At 43.0% G+C, this 22668-nt stretch overlaps 1 protein-coding gene across 1 annotated transcript in view; it reads right to left on the reverse strand.

The window, feature by feature from the left end:
- Nucleotides 1-1154: 1154 nt before the first annotated feature.
- Nucleotides 1155-22668, reverse strand: part of LOC139228049 (transmembrane domain-containing protein TMIGD3-like) — a 30087-nt gene continuing 8573 nt past the window's right edge. Inside the window, exons 2-6 of the mRNA XM_070859197.1 lie at nucleotides 21330-21662; nucleotides 20979-21015; nucleotides 15446-15546; nucleotides 10171-10226; nucleotides 1155-4857 (exon numbers count right to left, since the gene is read on the reverse strand). Of these exons, the coding sequence (XP_070715298.1) occupies nucleotides 4666-4857; nucleotides 10171-10226; nucleotides 15446-15546; nucleotides 20979-21015; nucleotides 21330-21662 (719 nt within the window). The 3' untranslated portion in view covers nucleotides 1155-4665. The remainder of the gene's footprint in view (nucleotides 4858-10170; nucleotides 10227-15445; nucleotides 15547-20978; nucleotides 21016-21329; nucleotides 21663-22668) is intronic.

Raw genomic sequence — 22668 nt, forward strand, 5'->3', positions numbered from 1 at the left:
GTGCTGGAGGTGCCGTCTTTCGGTGGACATAAAAGATCCCATGGCACTATTTCGAAGAAGAGCAGGGGAGTTATCCCCGGTGTCCTGGCCAGTATTTATCCCTCAAAAAACAGATTATCTGGTCATTATCACGTTGCTGTTTGTGGAAGCTTGCTGTGCACAAATTGGCTGTTGTGTTTCCTACATTACAACAGTGACTACACTTCAAAAGTACTTCATTGGCTGTGAAGTGCTTTTAGATGTTTGGTGGTTATGAAAGGCGCTATATAAATATAAGTATTTCTTGCTGCACCTGCATGCTGACTTTCAGTGATTCATGTACAAGGACACCCAGAGCAAAGGAAACTTGTAGAAGTGTACAAGGTCTATTTATGTTGAAATGGTATCATCATCCAATATTGGTCAGCAACCTAGAATCTGTTGTGAAATATTTGTGACTAGGTGTTCAGTCCCAGGAGCATCAGAAGATGCTGGCAGTGGACCTTGCACCTTGGTTCCCCCATCAGATCAGAGGATCTGAAGGGGACAGGCAGCAAGGCAAAGGAGGGTGGAAAGGTGTTGCTTTCCTCTTGCAGCCTCCCAACAGATCATTGTGTCCAAAGGCATCGGGCGGGTCCCTGTCCTCCAATGGCGGATTACTTCCCATATTCATCATCATAGGCAGTCCCTCGAAATCGAGGAAGATTTGCTTCCACTCTTAAAAGTGAGTTCTCAGGTGACTGTACAGTCCAATACAGGAATAACAATCTCTGTCACAGGTGGGACAGACAGTGGTTGAAGGAAAGGGTGTGTGGGACTGGTTTGCCGCACGCTCCTTCCGCTGCCTGCGCTTGTTTTCCGCATGCTCTCGGTGACGAGACTCTAGGTGCTCAGCGCCCTCCCGGATGCTCTTCCTCCACTTAGGGCAGTCTTGGAAAGGGATTCCCAGGTGTCGGTGGGGATGTTGCACTTTATCAGAATTACATGATAAAGACAACATTGCTAATTTGCCAAGGTCTGCACCCCGAGTTTTGGATCTGTGCTGTTGTTGGGCAAGGGACCACACCAACTCTTAAATAGCAACCCCTCTTCAACCTTTGTATTTTGAATGCAATTTACATCATTTAACAAATGAAAGGTAAAACTAAAAGCCACATACTCAGAGCAAGTGTTTGTAAAGTTTTAATGTCATTGTGGAGGAAAAGAAAAGTACAATAATTTAAAGACGTAATAAAGAGGTTGCACACATGATAAAATAACAGGTATCTGAGTGTTAACAATCCTTCACCTTCTGCAAAGTTAGATTAAAAAAATTGTGAATTAGTCTGCTATTAGTACCTCAGTAAATACATCAGGTAAGTTGTATGTGGTTTCCTAAATAGGTTGAATGTAGCTATCACCCTTTGAAAATCAGTAACTGTTATGCAAGTCATTTCTAAACCTATTCCTTTGAATTCATGTACAGCTCTGGTTCAAGATTGATAAAACAAATAGGATTTCGAACTTTCATTTGCACAATTGCAGCCTTTAGTTTTGTTTCTGTATCTGGGAACAAATATTCAAGACTTAACAATAGTTTATAGCACAATTCCTTATCTGCAACATTTCATGTCATCCTACTGTTTATCCATTGTGCTGAAACGAACAGACTCAACGATGGAGACTATTTGTCAGCCTTAGGATTCCTTCGTAATAAATTATGAACATTCAGTTCATTCTTGGCCTCTGGTTGATTGTGTATTTGACACTATACATGTTTCTTTTTCGCAATAGTCACGTGTAAGATTTGATGCAATATAGGTTAACCGTAGAGCTCAGTAATTATTGATCAGCTTGGCAAAGGACTGTTGACAACATGGACGAAGACTTTAATATAAATTGAAAGAAGAACTTGACTCTACTTAGCAATGATTTCATTAAAGTTGCCGATTGGCTATGGGCTCTCAAATGTCGGCGCACGCCAAAGGTGCCAATTGCCGATCACTTTGGCTTCCCCCTCGACTGCCATCTGGTTTAAACATTAACCTTATTCAAAAGGTAATTCTGAAGTGATTCCTCCTTACACATTACAAATTTAAATCTCCACAGGTGTGTATGGACAGTGTGCGATGTTGAATTGTGGAGAAATTTAATTTTTGAACCTAAATAAATTAATAAAGTTTGACTTTGGTACCTTTAGGTGGAGTTTGTGCCTTAAAACCAATTTGGAAGATATCCTTTAACATAAAAAGTCACGAGCAAATTTGATTTCTGACTCTGCCATTCAGCTTATTAGTTCTATGTGGAATTTACAACTCAGAAACAGGCCATTCCCTCTAACCGTTCTGTGCCGGTGTTTATGCTCCACATGAGCCTCCTCCCACTCTATTTACGTCATCTAATCCTATCAGCATATTATTCTCTTCCTTTCTCCCTCATGTATTTATCTAGCTTCCAATTAACGGCATCTATGATATTCGCCTCAACCACTCCCCGTGGTAACAAGTTCCACATTCTCACCACTCTCTAAGTAGTGGTCCAGTCTAGCCAAAAATGGATGCATAAATAATCAAGATCTTCTCTCACAGATGCCTGTCACGATAAAAATATCCATTAATCCGTCTTTTCCTCGACAGGTGTGAATTTACAGCAAAAAGTTTTACAGGACAAATAAGCGTTAAAATGTTTCAAATAAAGTTTTGCAGAATGAAAGTGGCCCTGATGTTGCAAGGACATGGAAACAGAGCATTCTCAGGGTGTTGCAATGGCGTTTATTTCACATCAAGAATCATCATCTGTGCTGCAGCATCACTCTGCATGCACGGAGTTACAGCAAAAGGGCAAGACCTGAGAAAATTCACCCCATTATAGGGGAGATTCCCAATAGCTGTAAACAATAGTGTTAACACTGCCCATTGCCAATAGCTGTAAACAATAGTGTTAACACTGCCCATTGCCAATAGCTGTAAACAATAGTGTTAACACTGCCCATTCCCAATTGCTGTAACTGAGAGCAGTGTTCGCACCATTCCTAGTTACTCAATTTTATGATGGGCACCAATGGTAAAAGTGTCCCCCAACCAATGTTCATGTTAAGCTACAGGGCTGCGCAGCTGCCCTGAGCTGCCTCGCAGACGGGGCACCAGCTTTTAAATTAAAAAAAACACAGGCAAGTCCATTAAAGGGGCCGCACACGCAAAAAAAATCTCAAAGGAAGAACTTCCCTCTTGTTAATGAACAGCTGTGCATTCAGATTCATGGTTTGTTTACAATAGAGCGACGGGCTGCATCTTTCTGATTTTCCAGTACTGGCTGAGCACGTCCACCATGGCTCCATCATGTTAAATAATGCCCAGCACCCTGGGCACCTTCAGTGCAGAGAGTAACCCGGAGAACAGGACTCCGAGGGTAGTATGCCGTCAGTGTTGAATAAAATCATTGTCATAGGCAGTCCCTCGAAGCGAGGATGACTTGCTTCCACACCAAAAAGGGATAAGTTCACAGGTGTTTCAATGATGGACCTAATATTCCAGATCCTGAACTACATCCTGAAGGGGTGGAAGATGCCTGTGCGTGGATTTTTTTAATGTGTGGTGGCCGTTGCACACCAGCCACCACATGGGGCTTGACAGAGCTAGGTCTTGGTCCAGTGGCCAGGATTACCCAAGACGACTGGAGACCAGTTCTGCTGCACGGACCTAGTTCCACGCCACGCCAAATAAAAACAGGCTCGCTAACAGCAAGTGCAATGACTGTAAGCGAGAAAGCATTACGGGGAACCGTTGTGATTCTCTACAAATCACTGCAGAAACAATTATTGCCACTTTGCACTAAATTGTTAAATGTCGTCAAAAGAGCAATTAAATATTATTTTGCCTACACATAGTTAATAGTCAGGAAGAAATTACGGCTGTGTATATTGTCCGGTGTTGTTCTGGTGCTGTATGTGCCTGAATGGCACAGCCACAGCCCACGTACAGGTCCATAAAAACACAGGACTGTGCTTCACCCATCCATCCATCCTTTTGTAACGTAACAAGATACTTTGTTTTATTCTTCTGCTTTCTCCCAGTTTTGAAAAGTGGCTGGCATTTTTGCCAGAGTGAGGGTGACTGCTTAGTTAAGCAGGCTGTCAGTGATACTGACTGAGATATTATAGGTACATAAGAACAGGATTACCCCTTGAGCCGGTTCCACGATTCAATGAGATTATGGCTGCTTTGTATGTTAACTCCATCTACCCGCCTTGGCTCCGGAACCCTTAATACCTTTGCCTAACAAACATCTACCTATTTCAGTTTAGAAATTTTCAATTGATCCCCAGCAGCTTTTTAGGAGAAGAGAGGTTCAGATTTCCTCTACTCTTTGCGTAAAGAAGTGCTTCCTGACAGCACCCTTGAATGGCCTAGCTCTAATTTTAAGGTTGTGCTCCCTTGCTCTGGACACCTCCATCAGAACAATCGTTTTTCCCTAGCCACCCTGTCAGGTTCAAAGGGCACCTGAGGGCAAAGGTTGCAAGGATCTATGCCGCTGGCAAATATTGGAAAAATGCGGGCACTCTGCCTGTGACTTTTCCGACATGCACCAGCTAGTCGCGAGGTGCAAAGTTATACTCATGCTCTTAATGGAATCATTTACAATTTACAGGGATATCGTGCTTCAGAAAATGGGTGAGAACTAGCCTGCAGAAGTCATGTTGGAAAAAAATTACTTTTTGAACACAATTGTAGAATACTCCATTGGTTCTGAAGCAGGAGTCTCAATAACTGAAGGCTTGATTGCCTCTTGACTGTTGGAAGGTTTCACGTTATCGTAAGTAGGAGCGTCCTCCTGAGGGCGATCGCTGGGCAGAATCGTCACAGTGGCATAAGTAACTCCTTCTGCCAGCTCTTTGGACAACTGAAGGCAAAGAGTACAAGGAAGTGATTAATGGGAATGGAGCAACGAATCAATTCAGCATTAAAATACAAAAATGAAAATTTAGATAATCTTTTATTTTAGAAAAAAACACTTTACATTACTGTACTATCTGTAAATAGGGAGTCAAATCGATATCAAATGCAACTACTTGGGTTAATCAACAACTTTGTTTTTGGAAAGAATTTTAACCATTGCAGCACCACTCTCAAGTTCAAGGGATCACTGGCTATTGGTCGGGCCTCCGTCACAGTTTGATGTATAAAAATGCCTCAGTAATTGACTTTTTCCAGTTCTGACAAAGAGTCACAGACCTGAAACGTTAACTCTGCTTCTCGCTCCACAGATGCTGCCTGACCTGCTGAGCATTTCCCAGCATTTTCTGTGTTTATTTCAGCAATTGACCTGGTTGCATATATTACATGGCCAAGTCTCTTAGCTTCAAGGCTGGAGTCCAGCCAGTGAAAACCCAGGCCCCAAAATTCTGCTTGGGCCTTGGGTGCTTCTGCAACAAATGGAGAGCAGGAAAATGGGGAGGTGCCTCACAGCTGAAAATTTCCCCAACGGGGAAGGGAGGAAGAGGGCAAGCCTTCCACTACTCCCCTCCCACCCCATGTCAAGGGGACATGTTGAGGGTGTGGGGGGGGGGGGGGGAGCTCACAGGCTACCCTGATAATACTGACCATTAACTCCTCGGGAAGCCTGAGCAAAATTTTCACCAGCTGAGAGCCGGTGAGAGTCCCGCTGAGGCCCTGGGGAAAGGCCCGAGAACTCGCGCAGCTGGAGGTGATCGATTACTTTAAGTGGCCCAGTGCTCCCTTGAGTTACAATTCTCCAACATGCCTTTACAGGCAAGGGCTGCCCTCCTTGATTTTACAGTGGTGGCCATGCTCTGGATTCAGGAAGGGGCCTGGGCCTTTGTCCATCATAGGGACAGGAGGAGGCCATTCAGCCCCTCGAGCCTGTTCCGCCATTCAATGAGATCATGGCTGATCTGCGACCTAACTCCAAATACCTGCCTTTCCCCCATATCTCTCAATACCTTTGTTTAACAAAAAGCTAATCAATCTCAGATTTAAAATCAACAATGGACCTTGCATTGACCGCCATTTACAGAACAGAAGGCCAAACTTCTGCCACCTTTGTGTTTAGAAATGTTTCCTAACAATACTTCTGAAAGGCCTGGCTTTAATTTTTAGACTATGCCCCCTAGTCCTAGATTCCCCAACTAGCAGAAATACTTTCTCTCAATCTACCCTATCTGTTCCCCTTAATATCTTAAAAACTGCAAGCTCAGGTCTTGCTTTGCCTCAATGGCTGGGGGAAGAGAGGGATGGGGGAGGGAAATTGAATTTTGGCCTTTGCCCCAAGTTTTGCTAACCAATCCTCCCACATACACAATAAATATTGGGAGCCAGGCAGAAGAAGAAACCAGGTAGTTCAGAGATTCCAAACTGCAAGCTGTAGGGATAACAACAATAAATTGTATTTATATAGCGCCTTTAACGCAGTAAAACTTCCCAGGAGTGTTATAAGGCACAAATTTGACACCGAGCCACATAAGGAAAAATTAGGGCAGGTGACCAAAACCTTGGTCAAAGAGGTAGATCTTAAGGAGTTTCTTAAAAGAGGAAAGAGAGGTGGAGAAGTTTAGGTATGAAATTCCAGAGCTTGAGGCCGAGGCAACAGAAGGCACGGCCTCCAATAGTGGAGCGATTATCATCAGGGGTGATCAAAACCTTAAAAACAATAGGATAGACCTGATTAGGTTAAAAATAAATAAATTAAAGTTAAAAATTGGATAAGGAATGGGAGAAAAAGAAAATAGTGAGGATGAAGATGGGTGACTTTAATATGTATATAGATTCGGCTAACCAAACTGGAAACAATACGGTGGAGGAGGATTTCCTGGAGTGCATAAGGGATGGTTTTCTAGACCAATATGTCGAGGAACCAACTAGGGGAGAGGCTGTCTTAGACTGGGTGTTGTGTAATGAGAGAGGATTAATTTGCAATCTCGTTGTGCGAGGCCCCTTGGGGAAGAGTGACCATAATATGGTGGAATTCTACATTAGGATGGAGAATGAAACAATTAATTCAGAGACCATGGTCCAGAACTTAAAGAAGGGTAACTTTGAAGGTATGAGGCGTGAATTGGCTAGGATAGATTGGTGAATGATACTTAAGGGGTTGACAGTGGATGGGCAATGGCAGACATTTAGAGACCGCATGGATGAACTACAACAATTGTACATCCCTGTCTGGTGTAAAAATAAAAAAGGGAAGATGGCTCAACCGTGGCTATCAAGGGAAATCAGGGATAGTATTAAAGCCAAGGAAGTGGCATACAAATTGGCCAGAAATAGCAGCGAACCCGGGGACTGGGAGAAATTTAGAACTCAGCAGAGGAGGACAAAAGGTTTGATTAGGGCAGGGAAAATAGAGTATGAGAGATAGCTTGCAGGGAACATTAAAATGGACTGCAAAAGCTTCTATAGATATGTAAAGAGAAAAAGGTTAGTAAAGACAAACGTAGGTCCCCTGCAGTCAGAATCAGGGGAAGTCATAACTGACAGTCATTTTCCAACATTCCATTGACTCTGGATCAGTTCCTATGGAGTGGAGGGTAGCCAATGTAACCCCACTTTTTAAAAAAGGAGGGAGAGAGAAAACAGGGAATTATAGACCAGTCAGCCTGACATCGGTAGTGGGTAAAATGATGGAATCAATTATTAAGGATGTCATAGCAGCGCATTTGGAAAGAGGTGACATGATAGGTCCAAGTCAGCATGGATTTGTGAAAGGGAAATCATGCTTGACAAATCTTCTGGAATTTTTTGAGGATGTTTCCAGTAGAGTGGACAAGGGAGAACCAGTTGATGTGGTGTATTTGGACTTTCAGAAGGCTTTCGACAAGGTCCCACACAAGAGATTAATGTGCAAAGTTAAAGCACATGGGATTGGGGGTAGTGTGCTGACATGGATTGAGAACTGCTTTCCAGACAGGAAGCAAAGAGTAGGAGTAAATGGGTACTTTTCAGAATGGCAGACAGTGACTAGTGGGGTACCGCAAGGTTCTGTGCTGGGGCCCCAGCTGTTTACACTGTACATTAATGATTTGGACGAGGGGATTAAATGTAGTATCTCCAAGTTTGCGGATGACACTAAGTTGGGTGGCAGTGTGAGGTCGAGGAGGATGCTATGAGGCTGCAGAGTGACTTGGATAGGTTAGGTGAGTGGGCAAATGCATGGAAGATGAAGTATAATGTGGATAAATGTGAGGTAATCCACTTTGGTTGTAAAAACAGAGAGACAGACTATTATCTGAATGGTGACAGATTAGGAAAAGGGGAGGTGCAACGAGACCTGGGTGTCATGGTACATCAGTCATTGAAGGTTGGCATGCAGGTACAGCAGGCAGTTAAGAAGGCAAATCGCATGTTGGTCTTCATAGCGAGGGGATTTGAGTACAGGGGCAGGGATGTGTTACTACAGTTGTACAGGGCCTTGGTGAGGCCACACCTGGAGTATTGTGTACAGTTTTGGTCTCCTAACTTGAGGAAGGACATTCTTGCTATTGAGGGAGTGCAGCGAAGGTTCACCAGACTGATTCCCGGGATGGCGGGACTGACATATCAAGAAAGACTGGATCAATTGGGCTTGTATTCACTGGAGTTCAGAAGAATGAGAGGGGGTCTCATAGAAACGTTTAAAATTCTGATGGGTTTAGACAGGTTAGATGCAGGAAGAATGTTCCCAATGTTGGGGAAGTCCTGAACCAGGGGTCACAGTCTAAGGATAAGGGATAAACCATTTAGGACCGAGATGAGGAGAAACTTCTTCACCCAGAGAGTGGTGAACCTGTGGAATTCTCTACCACAGAAAGTTGTTGAGGCCAATTCACCAAATATATTCAAAAGGGAGTTACTACTAAGGGGATCAAGGGGTATGGCGAGAAAGCAGGAATGGGGTACTGAAGTTGCATGTTCAGCCATGAACTCATTGAATGGCAGTGCAGGCTCGAAGGGTCGAATGGCCTACTCCTGCATCTATTTTCTATGCTTCTATGTTTCTAAAATTAAAATATCTTTTTGGTATTTAATAATTTTTTAATTTTAAGTAAGCATGACATCTGTGTGCCAGGAACAAAGCAAAAGGGAATACTTATAGCAGAATTTTAAGTAAAATAATTTATACTTTTAATTCAAATTCTGCTGTAAGTATTCCCTTTTGTGCTGTTCCCTGCTCACAGATATCAAGGTTAATACTTAATTTTATATGCTTTGTTGGGAATATTAGACTTATGAAATTTTCACAGGAGCTTTGAAATTACATTGCAGAATAATAAGTATGAACATTTGTTAGAAACATAGAAACATAGAAAATAAGTGCAGGAGCAGGCCATTCGACCCTTCGAGACTGCACCACAATTCAATATGACCATGGTTGATCATGCAACTTTAGTTCCCCACTCCCACCTTCTCGCCATAACCCCTGATCCCTTTAGCCGTAAGGGCCACACCTAACTCCCTGTTGAATATGTCCAACGAACTGGACTCAACAACTTTCTGTGGTAGAGAATTCCACAGGTTTACCACTCTCTGGGTGAAAAAGTTTCTCCTCATCTTGGTCCTATATGGCTTACCCCTTATCCTTAGACTGTGACCATTTGAAACTCCTTTCCTGCTCTTTCAAACAGGTTGACAACTCACAAAAATGGCTGCAGTCCCATTTCCCCATTTCCCCTGTGCTCGCTGATCTACATTGGCTCTTGGCCCAGCAATGCCTCAAATTTTAAAATTCTCAACCTTGTTTTCAAATCCCTCCTTAATCTTGCTCCTCCGTATCTCTGTGACCTCCTCCAGCCCTATAAACCATCCGAGATCTCTGCGCTCCTCCAATGCTGGCCTCTTGCGAATTCCCGATTTTCAGCGCTCCACCATTGACGGCCGTGCCTTCAGCTGCCTAGACCCTAAGCTCTGAAATTCCCTCCCTAAATCTCTCTGCCTCTCTACAGCTCTCTTCTCCTTTAAGAGGCTCCTTAAATCCTGACTCTTTGACCTATCCGATTATCTCCTTCTGTGGCTCGGTATCACAATGTGTTTGATAACCCTCCTGTGAAGCGCCTTGGGACGTTTTACTACATTAACAGTGCTATATAAATGCAAGTTGTTGTTGTTGAGAGAGAAATTTCAACTGAATGCATAAACGTGTACATCTTTGATCCCAACACACCACTTCAGGCTAGTAGATTTAGATAAACCACCCTGTTTCAATGAGAGGTTGGAGCCTTACCACAGAGTTCGACTTTGGAATAGAATTTTCTATTGTTGACTCTTTCTCTCTGTTATCTAGAAAATACAAATGTGAAGGTAATGAATGAAGCCAAGTAAAACAGCAGGAAGATTCACAATGTAACTCTTTTTTCAGTTGTGTTAAATGTCATTTAAAAAAATTTATTGCACTTTTTAATATTCCCAAGTCAATATTAGATGAAAAACTGGGCTCAATTAGAGTATTGAGCTAATTTTGGGGAAATTAAACTGGACTATACTGCACGACAACTTCAGCCATTGTGTAACAGTTAAAACCTCGCCTCACAACAATTCATTGCATAATAAAACATTGACATCAAACATGGGTTTGTATTGGTTACTTATTGTTCGGTAAAATGCTTCCAATCTGTGTCAGGCAGTTATATTAAGACCCATTATATTTTCCGATATTGTTTCACTGCTCAATCACCTTTCATTAACTTTTAATTGGATCCTGCAATTGTTTTTATATTTAGCTATTAGTAGGATTTTTGCTAATTGTGTTTTCTTGCGTATTAAATATTTGATCTCTTGTGGCAATTCTCTTGGGCAAAAGTGTAAAAACAACTCTGCCCCAATTTGCTTTCCTGTTTTTTTTTCTCATCTTTCCCACAGCAGCTGTTGATGATTCTGCCATCGCCATTTACACCCTATCTAGACTCATCTTTTGTTTCTTAACTTGCCCCATTACCATCTCCTTTTGCCTTGCAACATCATCTCTTTTTGTCTCTTAATCTGTCCTGCCTTCCACCCTATCTTATATTGAACCATAGAAATTTACAGTACGGAAGGAAACGATTTCGGCCGACAAGAGGTATTCAAGCCTAACCCCACTTTCCAGCTCTTATTCCGTAGCACTGTAGGTTACAGCACTTCAAGTGCACATCCAAGTATCTTTTAAATGTGGTGAGGGTTCCTGCCTCTACCACCCTTTCAGGCAGTGAGTTCCAGACCCCCACCACCCTCTGAGTGAAGAGATTTTCCCTCGTATCTCCTCTAAACCTCCCCCCAATTACTTTTAATCTATGCCCCCTCGTTGTTGACCCCTCTGCCAAGGGAAACAGAGGTCCTTCCTATCCACTCCATCCAGGCCCCTCATAATTTTATACACCTCAATCAGGTCTCCCCTTAGCCTCCTCTGTTCCAAAGAAAACAGACAAGCCCATCCAATCTTTCCTCATAGCCAAAATTCTCCAGTCTAGGCAACATTCTTGTAAATCTCCTCTGAACTCTTTCCAGTGCAATCACATCTTTCCTGTAATGTGGTGACCAGAACTGCATGCAGTACTCCAGCTGCGGCCTAACCAGTGTTTTATACAGTTCAAGCATAACCCCCCTGCTCTTGTATTCTATGCCTCAACTTATAAAGGCAAGTATTCCATATGCCTTCTTAACCACGTCATCAACCTGGCCTGCTACCTTCAGGGATCTGTGGACCTGCACTCTTTTTTCCTCTACACTTTTCAGTGAGGTACCATTTAATGTTTATTGCCTTGCTTTGTTAGACCTCCCCAAAAGCATTACCTTACACTTATCTCTAACTTTTCCCAGTTCTGACGAAGGGTCAGCGACCTGAAACGTGAACTCTGTTTTTCTCTCTCTACAGATGCTGCCTGACTTGCTGAGTAATTCCAGCATTTTCTGTTTTTATTATATATGTAAAAAAAAGTCTTAGTCTTACTGCAAAAACTGACTGCTAGCTTCTAAAATGGTGACATATCCCCCAAAAAGGTGACAGACATAAATATAGACCTTATGACACATGGGCTCATCTTAACTTAAGCTGCAGGGATACCCAACATTCCATCACTTTTATTGCAGGCGGACAAATCTAAGTTACTTCCAGCTCCTTCCAGGCATACTACAGTGCTGACTTATGGCATGGCAGCTCACAATCACCTCATGTAAGAATCAGAGAATGGTTACAGCATGGACGAATGCTATTCGGCCCGTTGAGCCTGTGCCGGCTTCTGCAAGAGCACCTCAGCTAGTCCCACTCCACCCGCCTTTTCCCTGTAGCCCTGCAATTTTTTTTCTTTCAAGTACTTATCCAACTCCTTCTTGAAAGCCACGATTGAGTCTGCCTCCACCACCCTTTCAGGTCGTGCATTCCAGATCCTAACCACTCGCTGCATTAAAAAGCTTTTCCTCATGTCGCCTTTGATTCTTATGGCAATCACCTTAAATTTGTGTCCTTTGGTTCTTGACCCTTCCGCCAATGGGAAATGTTTCTCTCTAGCTACTCTGTCCAGACCTCTCATATTGATAGCCATAAAACAGGGAGTCAGCTGTGTGACTGATTGGTCACTTGTCTACAGACTTATTGGGTTTCCCATCCCCCTCGTTTATGCCGGTCATGTTTTGATCCTCTTCCCCTGGACAGATAAGAACAGAAGAAATAGGGGCAGGAATAGGCCATACGGCCCCTCGAGCCTGCGCCACCATTTAATACGATCATGGCTGATCCGATCATGGACTCAAGTCCACTTCCCTGCCCGCTCCCCATAACCCTTTATTTCCTTATCGGTTAAGAAATTGTCTATCTCTGTCTTACATTTATTCAATGACCCAGCTTCCACAGCTCTCTGAAGCAGCGAATTCCACAGGTTTACAACTCTCTGAGAGAAGAAATTCCTCCTCATCTCTGTTTTAAATGGGCGGCCCCTTATTCTAAGATCATGCCCCCTAGTTCTAGTCTCCCCCATCAGTGGAAACATCTTCTCTGCATCTACATTGCCAAGCCCCCTCATAATCTTATACGTTTCGATAAGATCACCTCTCATTCTTCTGAGTAGAGGCCCAACCTACTCAACCTTTCCTCATAAGTCAAATCCCTCATCTCCGGAATCCAGCTAGTGAACTTTTTCTGAACTGCCTCCAAAGCAAGTATATCCTTTCTTAAATATGGAAACCAAAACTGCACGCAGTATTCCAGAAGCTGCCAATGGATTAAGATGTCTTTTTCTTAGCCTTTCCAATGGGTGTAAAAATGTTTGTCACTTGCCTTTAAATGCCTGCATCCCTTTAAATTGCACTCTGCACCCGTCCAACGCGTCACCTGGCGCTGTGAATCATTAAACACAAGGGCTGATTCACAAGCAATTGCCAACTACAGATTACCATTCAGGTGAGATTTGTACGATTGAACTAACATATTAATTATATGGAAATTGGCCCCATTAACTGGTCATTTGTTTCAGTTATTGTTTGCAGGGCCTTGCTATAAATTGTTCTTTTGTTCTTTACAACCCAACCCCTCCCCCTTTCAGCACTAAGAATCTGTTACATTTCGAACTATTGTCAGTTCTGACGAAGGGTCATCGCCCTGAAACGTTAACTCTGTTTCTCGCCACAGATGCTGCCTGACCCGCTGAGATTTCCAGCATTTTCAGTTTCTATTATAAATTGTATTATTTGGCTGCCCTATTTGTCTACTTAACAATGATGACACTTCAAGAGTAATTCATTGAATGTAAAGTGTCTCGGGGTGACCCGAGGGTGCTGTATAAAAGGAATCCCTTTTTGTTTTCTACATGCTTTTGGAGTTGAGGACTATCTGCCTCCTCTAATTATTCTCGAAGCTAAGAGCACAGAAGACTAACTATTCGCAGAACAACAAATATGCAATTTGCAGGCGATTCCGCCTGAGATTACCCATCAGGTAATTAGATAATAGCACTTCTATTTACAAAGGAATCATTTAGTATTTAATAACTCATTCATTCATGATATTTGTTCGAGATATTATAATTGTTTCGTTTCTCCATCCAGTACCAAACCGGAGCATGGTTTTCACTCTCCACACACAAATGATCGAACAAATACAGACAAGTAGTCCTTTTAATTAAGAAATAAAATCACCTTTGTGTTGCTAACGTGACTCCCAAGCATTTTAAAATCATCAGCGAGAAACAATACACGTTGCTATGTGCCACATACAAATTGCCGGAATGTTACTGGCAATCCTGTCACCATTATATTGTGCTGAATAGACAGTGCAACAGAGTTTCTATTCTTCCAAAGAACTACAGGAAGTACCGTCACTTTTGGCTGACTGCTTCACTGAGATTAGTGCCAGATTGGAATGAAAATATGAGGAGATTTCTGTGCTGACGAGACGTACGTACTGCTGAACTGCAGATATATGTAGAACCTCAACTGCAAATCAAGACACGATCCGTGAAAGAACATAAGAACATAAGAAATAGGAACAGGAGTAGGCCATACGGCCCCTCGAGCCTTCTCCGCCATTCAATAAGATCATGGACTCAGGTCCACTTCCCCGCCCGCTCCCCATAACCCCTTATCGTTTAAGAAACTGTCTATCTCTATCTTACATTTATTCAATGTCCCAGCTTCTACAGCTCTCTGAGGCAGCAAATTCCACAGATTTACAACTCTCTGAGAGAAGAAATTTCTCCTCATCTCTGTTTTAAATGGGCGGCCCCTTATTCTAAGATCACGCCCTCTAGTTCTAGTCTCCCCCATCAGTGGAAACATCCTCTCTGCATCCACCTTGTCAAGCCCCCTCGTAATCTTATATGTTTCAATCAGATCACCTCTCATTCTTCTGAATTCCAATGAGTAGAGGTCCAACCTACTCAACCTTTCCTCATAAGTCAACCCCCTCATCCCCGGGATCAACCTAGTGAACCTTCTCTGAACTGCCTCCACAGCAAGTATATCCTTTCTTAAATATGGAAACCAAAACTGCACGCAGTATTCCAGGTGTGGCCTCACCAATACCTTATATAGCTGTAGCAAGACTTCCCTGCTTTTATACTCCATCCCCTTTGCAATAAAGGCCAAGATTCCATTGGCCTTCCTGATCACTTGCTGTACCTGCATACTATCCTTTTGTGTTTTATGCACAAGTACCCCCAGATCCCGCTGTACTGCAGCACTTTGCAATCTTTCTTCATTTAAATAATAACTTACTCTTCGATTTTTTTTCTGCCAAAGTTCATGACCTCACACTTTCCGACATTATACTCCATCTGCCAAATTTTTGCCCTCTCACTTAGTCTGTCTATGTCCTTTTGCAGATTTTTTGTGTCCTCCTCGCACGCACATTGCTTTTTCTCCCATCTTTGTATCATCAGCAAACTTGGCTATGTTACACTCAGTCCCTTCTTCCAAGTCGTTAATATACATTGTAGAAGGTTGTTCCATATCACATGGTTGGTTTTCGTCTAGTTCCTTTGAAAGATAGAATGACTCCGCTGCATGAAAATTGGTTAAGTTTCTGAACTTACCGTTATCTTTGTGCTTTCTTATTTTTTTGATAACTAGGATCACAAGTCCGAGAAGCATCATCGCCAAAGTCCCAAAGATTATCCCGAGTATTATGAAAAGCCTTGGCAGTTTATGAAAAACAGAGAAGTTCTATGAGTATAGGGACAGACATAATCAGCCATATATGGACCAGGATAGGTAATCCTGCACAGTAACACAACATTTTACAATATTTGCAATATCTCCCAGATGATATGACAGGGTATCGGACTGGACTATTGTCCCATGTCACTGATTTAATGGTCCAACTATGATAGTTTAATGACTCAGGGGGGTAGACTTTCCTGAGAGCCCCTCAACGCCTGATTGCCCACCAAGAAAAAACACTAACATTTTGTAAGTAACGCCGGTGAAAATTTCCACTTTTAAATTAAAACTAATCACCCAGCGAGAAAATGGGTCTTGCACCATTATTCTCGGTGGTTAAAAGGGGAAAGGAGTTCTGATGAAAAGTCATCCACTTGAAGCATTATCCCTGTATCTCTCTCTCCACAGATGCTGCCTGACTTGCTGAGTGTTTTCTGTTTTTATATTATGATTGTTTAATCCTCAGGCAATTCCAGTCTCCCTGGGCTGATCATTTTTAAATTTTCAGCTCATGCACTGTGATGCTGAAACAAATGACCTCATTACAGTAATGGCAAGATTAACTTTGTTATTGTAACGTTAACCATAGATAACCAAAATAGTACAGGAGTATCATCAGACAAAATGTGACACCGAGCCACATAAGGAGATATTAGGACAGGTGACCAAAAACTTAGTCAAAGAGATAAGCTAAATTGTCTGAGTTGCGCATCCTAGATTTATTTTGCTCCACCATTGGCAGCCATGCTGGCTTTTTAAAAAATGTGTTTATGGGATGTGGGTGTCACTGGCAAGGCCAGCATTTATTGCCCATCCCTAATTGCTGCAATCCATGTGGTGAAGGTGCTCCCACAGTGCTGTTAGGGAGGGAGTTCCAGGATTTTGACCTAGTGACGATGAAGGAATGGCAATATGATTCCAAGTCAGAATGGTGTGTGACTTGGAGGGGAACGTGGAGGTGGTGGTGTTCCCATGCGCCTGCTGCCCTTGTCCTTCTAGGTGGTAGAGGTCGTGGGTTTGGGAGATGCTGCCGAAGAAGCCTTGGCCTAGGCCCTTAGTTCTCGAATTCCCCTCCCTAAACCTCTCTGCCTCTCTCCTCCTTTAAGTCACTCCTTAAAACGTACCTCTTTCACTAAGCTTTTGGTTGCCTGCCCTAATATCTCTTTATAGGGCAGGCAACCAAAAGCTCAGCATCAAATTTTGTCTGATAACCCTCCTGTAAAGCATCTTGGGACGTTTTACTACATTAAAGGCGCAATATAAATGCAAGTTGTTGTTGTTATGAATGTCAAATTATAAAGCATTTACTACTGCTTGTCCAGTTGTCCCTTTCCCCCTCCAAGCTCTTTTCTTTTCATCTCCTATTTTTAACATTCGCCTTTGTTTCGAACACACCATGGAATAAAATTCCTGCAGGGGCTGTCCCGATCTCCCAGCAAAACCTCAACAGATGATCAGAGGAAATCCTGGAGAAACAGCTCACCCCTCCTTTAAAAATAAATAGATTTTTTTTTTCCAGTTTACCTACCTTTCTGAGCCTGCAGGTCCTACCATTCAGTAGACACAGAATTGAACCACCCCATCGTGCAAATGGCTTAACTAAACTAAAATTTGGAAAATATTGCACGATTACCACACAACACTCTATTCTACCATTGTCACAAGCCAAAGAGAAGATCTAAACTTTCGATAGTTCTCCACCATCGAGGGTTTGTCTTGGATCATGTCTGGGTCTGTTGTAGACCAAACTGATAGAGATTTATTGCTATGGTTAGTCAACAACTCCATTATCGTTGTATCATGTGACTGACAGGGTGGTTAAAAACAAAGACTTGCATTTATGTAGCGCCTTTCACGACCTCAGAACGTCTCAAAGTGCTTTACAGCCAATGAAGTACTTTTTTGAAGTGTAGTCACTGTTGTAATGTAGGAAACGCAGCAGTCAAGCTCCCACAAACGGCAATGTGATAATGATCAGATAATCTGTTTTAGTGCTGTTAAGTGAGGGATAAATATTGACCAGGACACCGGGGGTAACTCCCCTGCTTCTCTTCAAAATAGTGCCATCATTAATGCCCACGTGAGAGAGCAGGGGGGCCTCGGTTTAACATCTCATCTGAAAGACAGCATCTCCGAGAGTGCAGCACTCCCTCGGCATTGCACTGGAGTATCAGCCTAGATTTTCTGGAGTGGGACTTGAACCCACAACCTTCTGACTCAGAGGCAAGTGTGCCACCCACTGAGCCACATTAGAAAATGAAGTGGGTAGACCTCGGCCTTCTTTTGTCTAGCAATTCCGATGTTCCTCAACTCAGCCCCAGGCTGGAGGCTGATACTTTATATCACTGTGCAGACTATGAAAAGCGAGTGTGTATTGACTGCACAGTCTTTATCCAACACTGATATTTCTCCATAATTTGGACCATAGGTATCAGGCAAGACCCTATATTGACTCTGTTTCTGCATCCATAAAACAATGAAAAGCGTTTTAAGTTCTATTACTTAATCAGGTAACCATTGTAAATACAGGACACCCATGAATCCTAGTCTGACGTGCTCTTGGATATCCTCGAGTTATGCAGTGGATTCATTACATGAATGTCGTATCACACTGGGACCCAGCACTTCAATCAACATCACCATCATCATCATAGGCGGTCCCTCGAACAAGGATGACTTGCTTCCACGAGTTCACAGGTGTTTAGATGAAGGACCCCAATGTTCCAGTCCTGAACTCCAATTGAGGGGGTGGAAGATGCCTGTGCATGGATTTTTCTTAACGTATGTTGGCCGTTCCACACCAACCACCACACGGGCTTGACAGAGCTAGGCCTTTATCCAGTGGCAAGGGTTAACCTTGGACTGGAGACTTGCTCTGCTGCATGGACCTAGTGTCGCAGTGTGGGCTGGCCCGTGCTGCCCCAGGCCCTCGGCTCTTCTGGGCCCCTCTGTCGTAGCTCCGTCACGATCTCGCGCCGCTCCTCCGCCATAAACATTCACCGCATCTCGCCACAAACACTCGCTGCTCATCCGCCCCGACCTTCCCACTCCTCTGTACCTGGGCCCTGCCGATGTTCCTGCCCATGCTCCAAAATGGCTTCAATCAACACATAGATGTTAAATGACAAACCTGTCTTACTGTTACAAACTGTTATGATGCGCTGTTAAGTAGAGTTATGCTACAGCAAGCAATAAGGAAGGCAAATGGCATGTTGTCCTTTATTGCAACGGGGTTGGAGTATAAGAGTAAGGAAGTCTTACTACAATTGTACAGGGCCTTGGTGAAACCACACCTGGAGTACTGTACACAGTTTTGGTCTCCTTATCTAAGGAAGGATATACTTGTCTTGGAGGTGGTGCAACGAAGGTTCACTAGATTGATCCCTGGGATGAGAGGGTTGTCTTATGATGAGAGATTGTGTAGAATGGGCCGATACTCTCTGGAGTGTAGAAGGATGAGAGGTGACCTCATTGAAACATACACGATTCTGAAGGAGATTGACAGGGTAGATGCTGAGAGGTTGTTTCCCCTAGCTGGAGTGTCGAGAGCTAGGGAACACAGTCTCAGGATAAGAGGTCAGAAATTTAAGACTGAGATGAGGAGGAACTTCTTCACTCAGAGGGTTGTGAATCTTTGGAATTCTCTGCCTCAGCGGGCTGTGGATGCTGAGTCTCTGAATATATTCACGGTAGATAGATTTTTGGGGGCTAGGGAAATCAAGGGATATGGGGATCGGGCGGGAAAGTGGAGTTGAGGTCGATGATCAGCCATGGTCTTATTGAATGGCGGAGCAGACTCGAGGGGCAGTATGGCCTACTCCGACTCCTAGTTCTTATGTTCTTATATTCTTAAATATTACAAGCAGTTTTAGTCAAAGATTTTTAGTTATTGCAGTTCTAGGATGTGGTTGACTTGTAAAATATGGAATTAAAGGACCAGTATGAAAGATACATTTCTCTAAAGGTCAGAATTAAACTTGTATCACAAATAAGGTAACAATTACACCTTTTAAAAATTGCAGTCTTGTCATTTGAAGTTATTTTTCTGATTTTAATGACTATAGCTTCAGAAATGCATAATAGGTGAAATCACACTCTGATCACTCCTATCTCTTGCAGAGAGCCAGCACGGGTTTGATGGGCTGAATGGCCTTCTTCCGTGCTGTAACCATTGCGATCTCTTGGATTTCTGCTAGTTATGGGGGTAATTTTACGAATTCTTGCTCCTGGCAGGGAGCTTTGCCCTTCGGGTGCACATATTGAATATTTGGGTTGGCGCTGCCCATTATATTCTGACCAATCATTTTAATGGTCAGAATGGGCCTGAATTTCCAACAGGCACTTGTGGTCAGCGGGGCTCCTCATTAGGACTTCAGACGTGTAAGGTTACTGTTGTGGAGTTAGAATTAGTTGGGTGAAGGTCAGAAATCAGGAGCATAAATACATGAACTGTGTCTCTACATTAATACATGAATGGTGTTTCCTACATTACAACAGTGACTACACTTCAAAAAAAGTACTTTGGGGTGTCCGGTGGTCGTGAAAGGTGTGACTGATTCGATCTCCATTGGGAAGCTGAAATAAATAAATAATTGAGAAAGGGACACTAATTTTCCATCCTAGTTATCTTTATCATCCACCTGTACATAAGAATGGCTAAAACAATTTGGCTGCAATGGATTGGCACATACATAACTACACCAGCACCTACACATGCATTGAACACTAAATATAAAGAAAGCAATCTTGCATATTTATGATAGCGTTTTTACTGTAGGCATACTAATAATACGGTTGTACAGGACGGTGAGGTTTGAAAAATGCCTTTTCATCGCTGGAAGCTGTGTTTGAATCCAACTCAAGCTGATGGGATGATGATCTCTTCTCCTCGCCTACTCTAAAGATTTGGGTTCGAGTAGTCTTAGCCCAGTCCACAGAAGGCAAAGGTCAACGGCACCAAAACACCCATAATTCCGCACCAGTTGCCAATTCTTTGGCAGTTGGGCGACAGGGGTTGCGGGTGGCAAATGGAATTGGCGCAGTAGATGGCTGTCCTCGGAGTCGAAGGGGGTGAATTCCCTCAGCGCCGTTACTTCACCAGTAGCCTCGATTACACCCTGACCCTCTGCCGAAGTTACACCGGCGGAACGGAAGCAGCCCCCAGGAAATTAACCCCACCTCCCCCACCTAGTTTCAAGCACAATGTTAAGTCGGTGCTGGTGCTGAACATGAAAGCCATTCTACAGCATCGACATTCCTCACTTTGGGATCACAGTCACCTGGACTCCACCAGAGAAACAATAGCACAATATCTCACATGGCAGCAGGAGATATCTCATTATTCTACCTGTGCAGATATAAAACAAACGCTCAGAATACAGCAGTGCAAATACATTTGACTTTTACCTTAGTCTTTCCTTGTCCGAAGGAAATAGCTTTTGACCTGTTAAAAATGATGCATAAAAATATTATTTGATTATTTACTATCCTCGTGTTATAGATTCACTCAAAACTGTCAATATACTTTAGCAGTAATTACCGATAAAAGTTCAAAATTCTGATTAGATAGGATCCTGAAAAGTGTTTTTCAGTATTGTCTTGGCTCATTCTTAACAGAGTTATAATTTAAACACTCTACTGAGAAATTAGGATCTTGGAGGTTTTGAAAAATATATAATAAAGCATGTATCAAATTAAATAAACTTGTTATTGAACAAAAGTATATTTGAAAAATGTACACACTACATTGTGTCCTACCTTCAGTAACTTTAAGTTCTGTGGGACTTAAATAGTCCAGAAGGTGATGTCTTTCTATTCCACACCAGTACCACCCCTTATCGTTGGTTGTTAATTGATCCATTTGTACCGTAAGTTGTCCATTTTTATTATCAGCTGAAATTTTTATTTTGCCATCATGGCTTTTCATCATAGGACCGTGGGTCTGTACTAACACATGACAGGTCGCCCTGTTGTAGCCTCTGCACCAATACTTTTGATGATTGCTGTAATACGGGTCAAATCTGCAAGTGATAGTGACTGGTCTTCCCACGGTTGCACTCGTTACCTTTGGTCCACTTATTGCATGCGCAACTGTAAGTGTGAAAATATAACCATACATTTTAAAGTACAATAGTTGAACACTTGTGCTGTTGCACTCAGAAACATTAAAAAAATTGACGTTCCATTGCAACTGTCTCTCTAATGCCATTAACTGTGCCACTCATTTTTTCTCTGTGACCTCCTCTGTCTCTTTGCTTGCCTTCCTTCCACTCTTTCATTCTCTCTGCACGCTGCCTCGTTGTACTTTCTTTTCCTCTCTGTTTGTCAGACTGTTCTTTATCCACTCATTCAGACTCACTTGGTCACGATGACTCCCCTCTCACTTCTGTATTTCCCTCTGTGTCTACACGTACCTCACCCATTTATCGAGTTTTGTTGCTTTAAAAAAAATTTAAGGACGGAGGAACACAGCAAGGAACCAAAACGTGCTGGGTCGGTGAAGGGGATTCGGGCCAGGCCGCTGAGGCCAGGTGAGGGCGGGGAGCAGCCTTCTGGCCGATTCCAAAATACACACGGATTTCAGAGAAACTGGGGGAGTGGGCGGGAAGGAATAGGGGCCTAGTTGGACTGTATGGGGGTAGATTCTGATCAGGGAACATTGAAACATACAAGATTCTGAAGGGGACTGACAGGGTAGATGCTGAGAGGTTGTTTCCCCTGGCTAGAGTGTACACAACTTGGGGGCACAGTCTCAGGATAAGGGGTAGGCCATTTAAGACAGAAATGAGGAGGAATTTCTCTTCTCAGAGGATTGTGAATCTTTGGAATTCTCTGCCCCAGAAGCCTGTGGATGCCGAGTCTCTTAATATATTCAAGGTTGAGATAGATAGATTTTTGGAATCTGGGGGAATCAAGGGATATGAAAGTGGAGTTGAGGTTGATGATCACCTTTGATCTTATTGAATGGCCTACTCCTGCTCCTATTTTTTATGTTCTTAGGTTCTTATGGGAGAGCACAATGGATCTGAAATGTACCCTGGATTGATTGAAGTTGTAACGGGTCTGGAGTTGCTGAGAGAGGGCGAGAGAGAAAAAC

This window comes from Pristiophorus japonicus, chromosome 17 (assembly GCF_044704955.1).
Source record: "Pristiophorus japonicus isolate sPriJap1 chromosome 17, sPriJap1.hap1, whole genome shotgun sequence".
NCBI classification, from domain to species: domain Eukaryota; kingdom Metazoa; phylum Chordata; class Chondrichthyes; family Pristiophoridae; genus Pristiophorus; species Pristiophorus japonicus.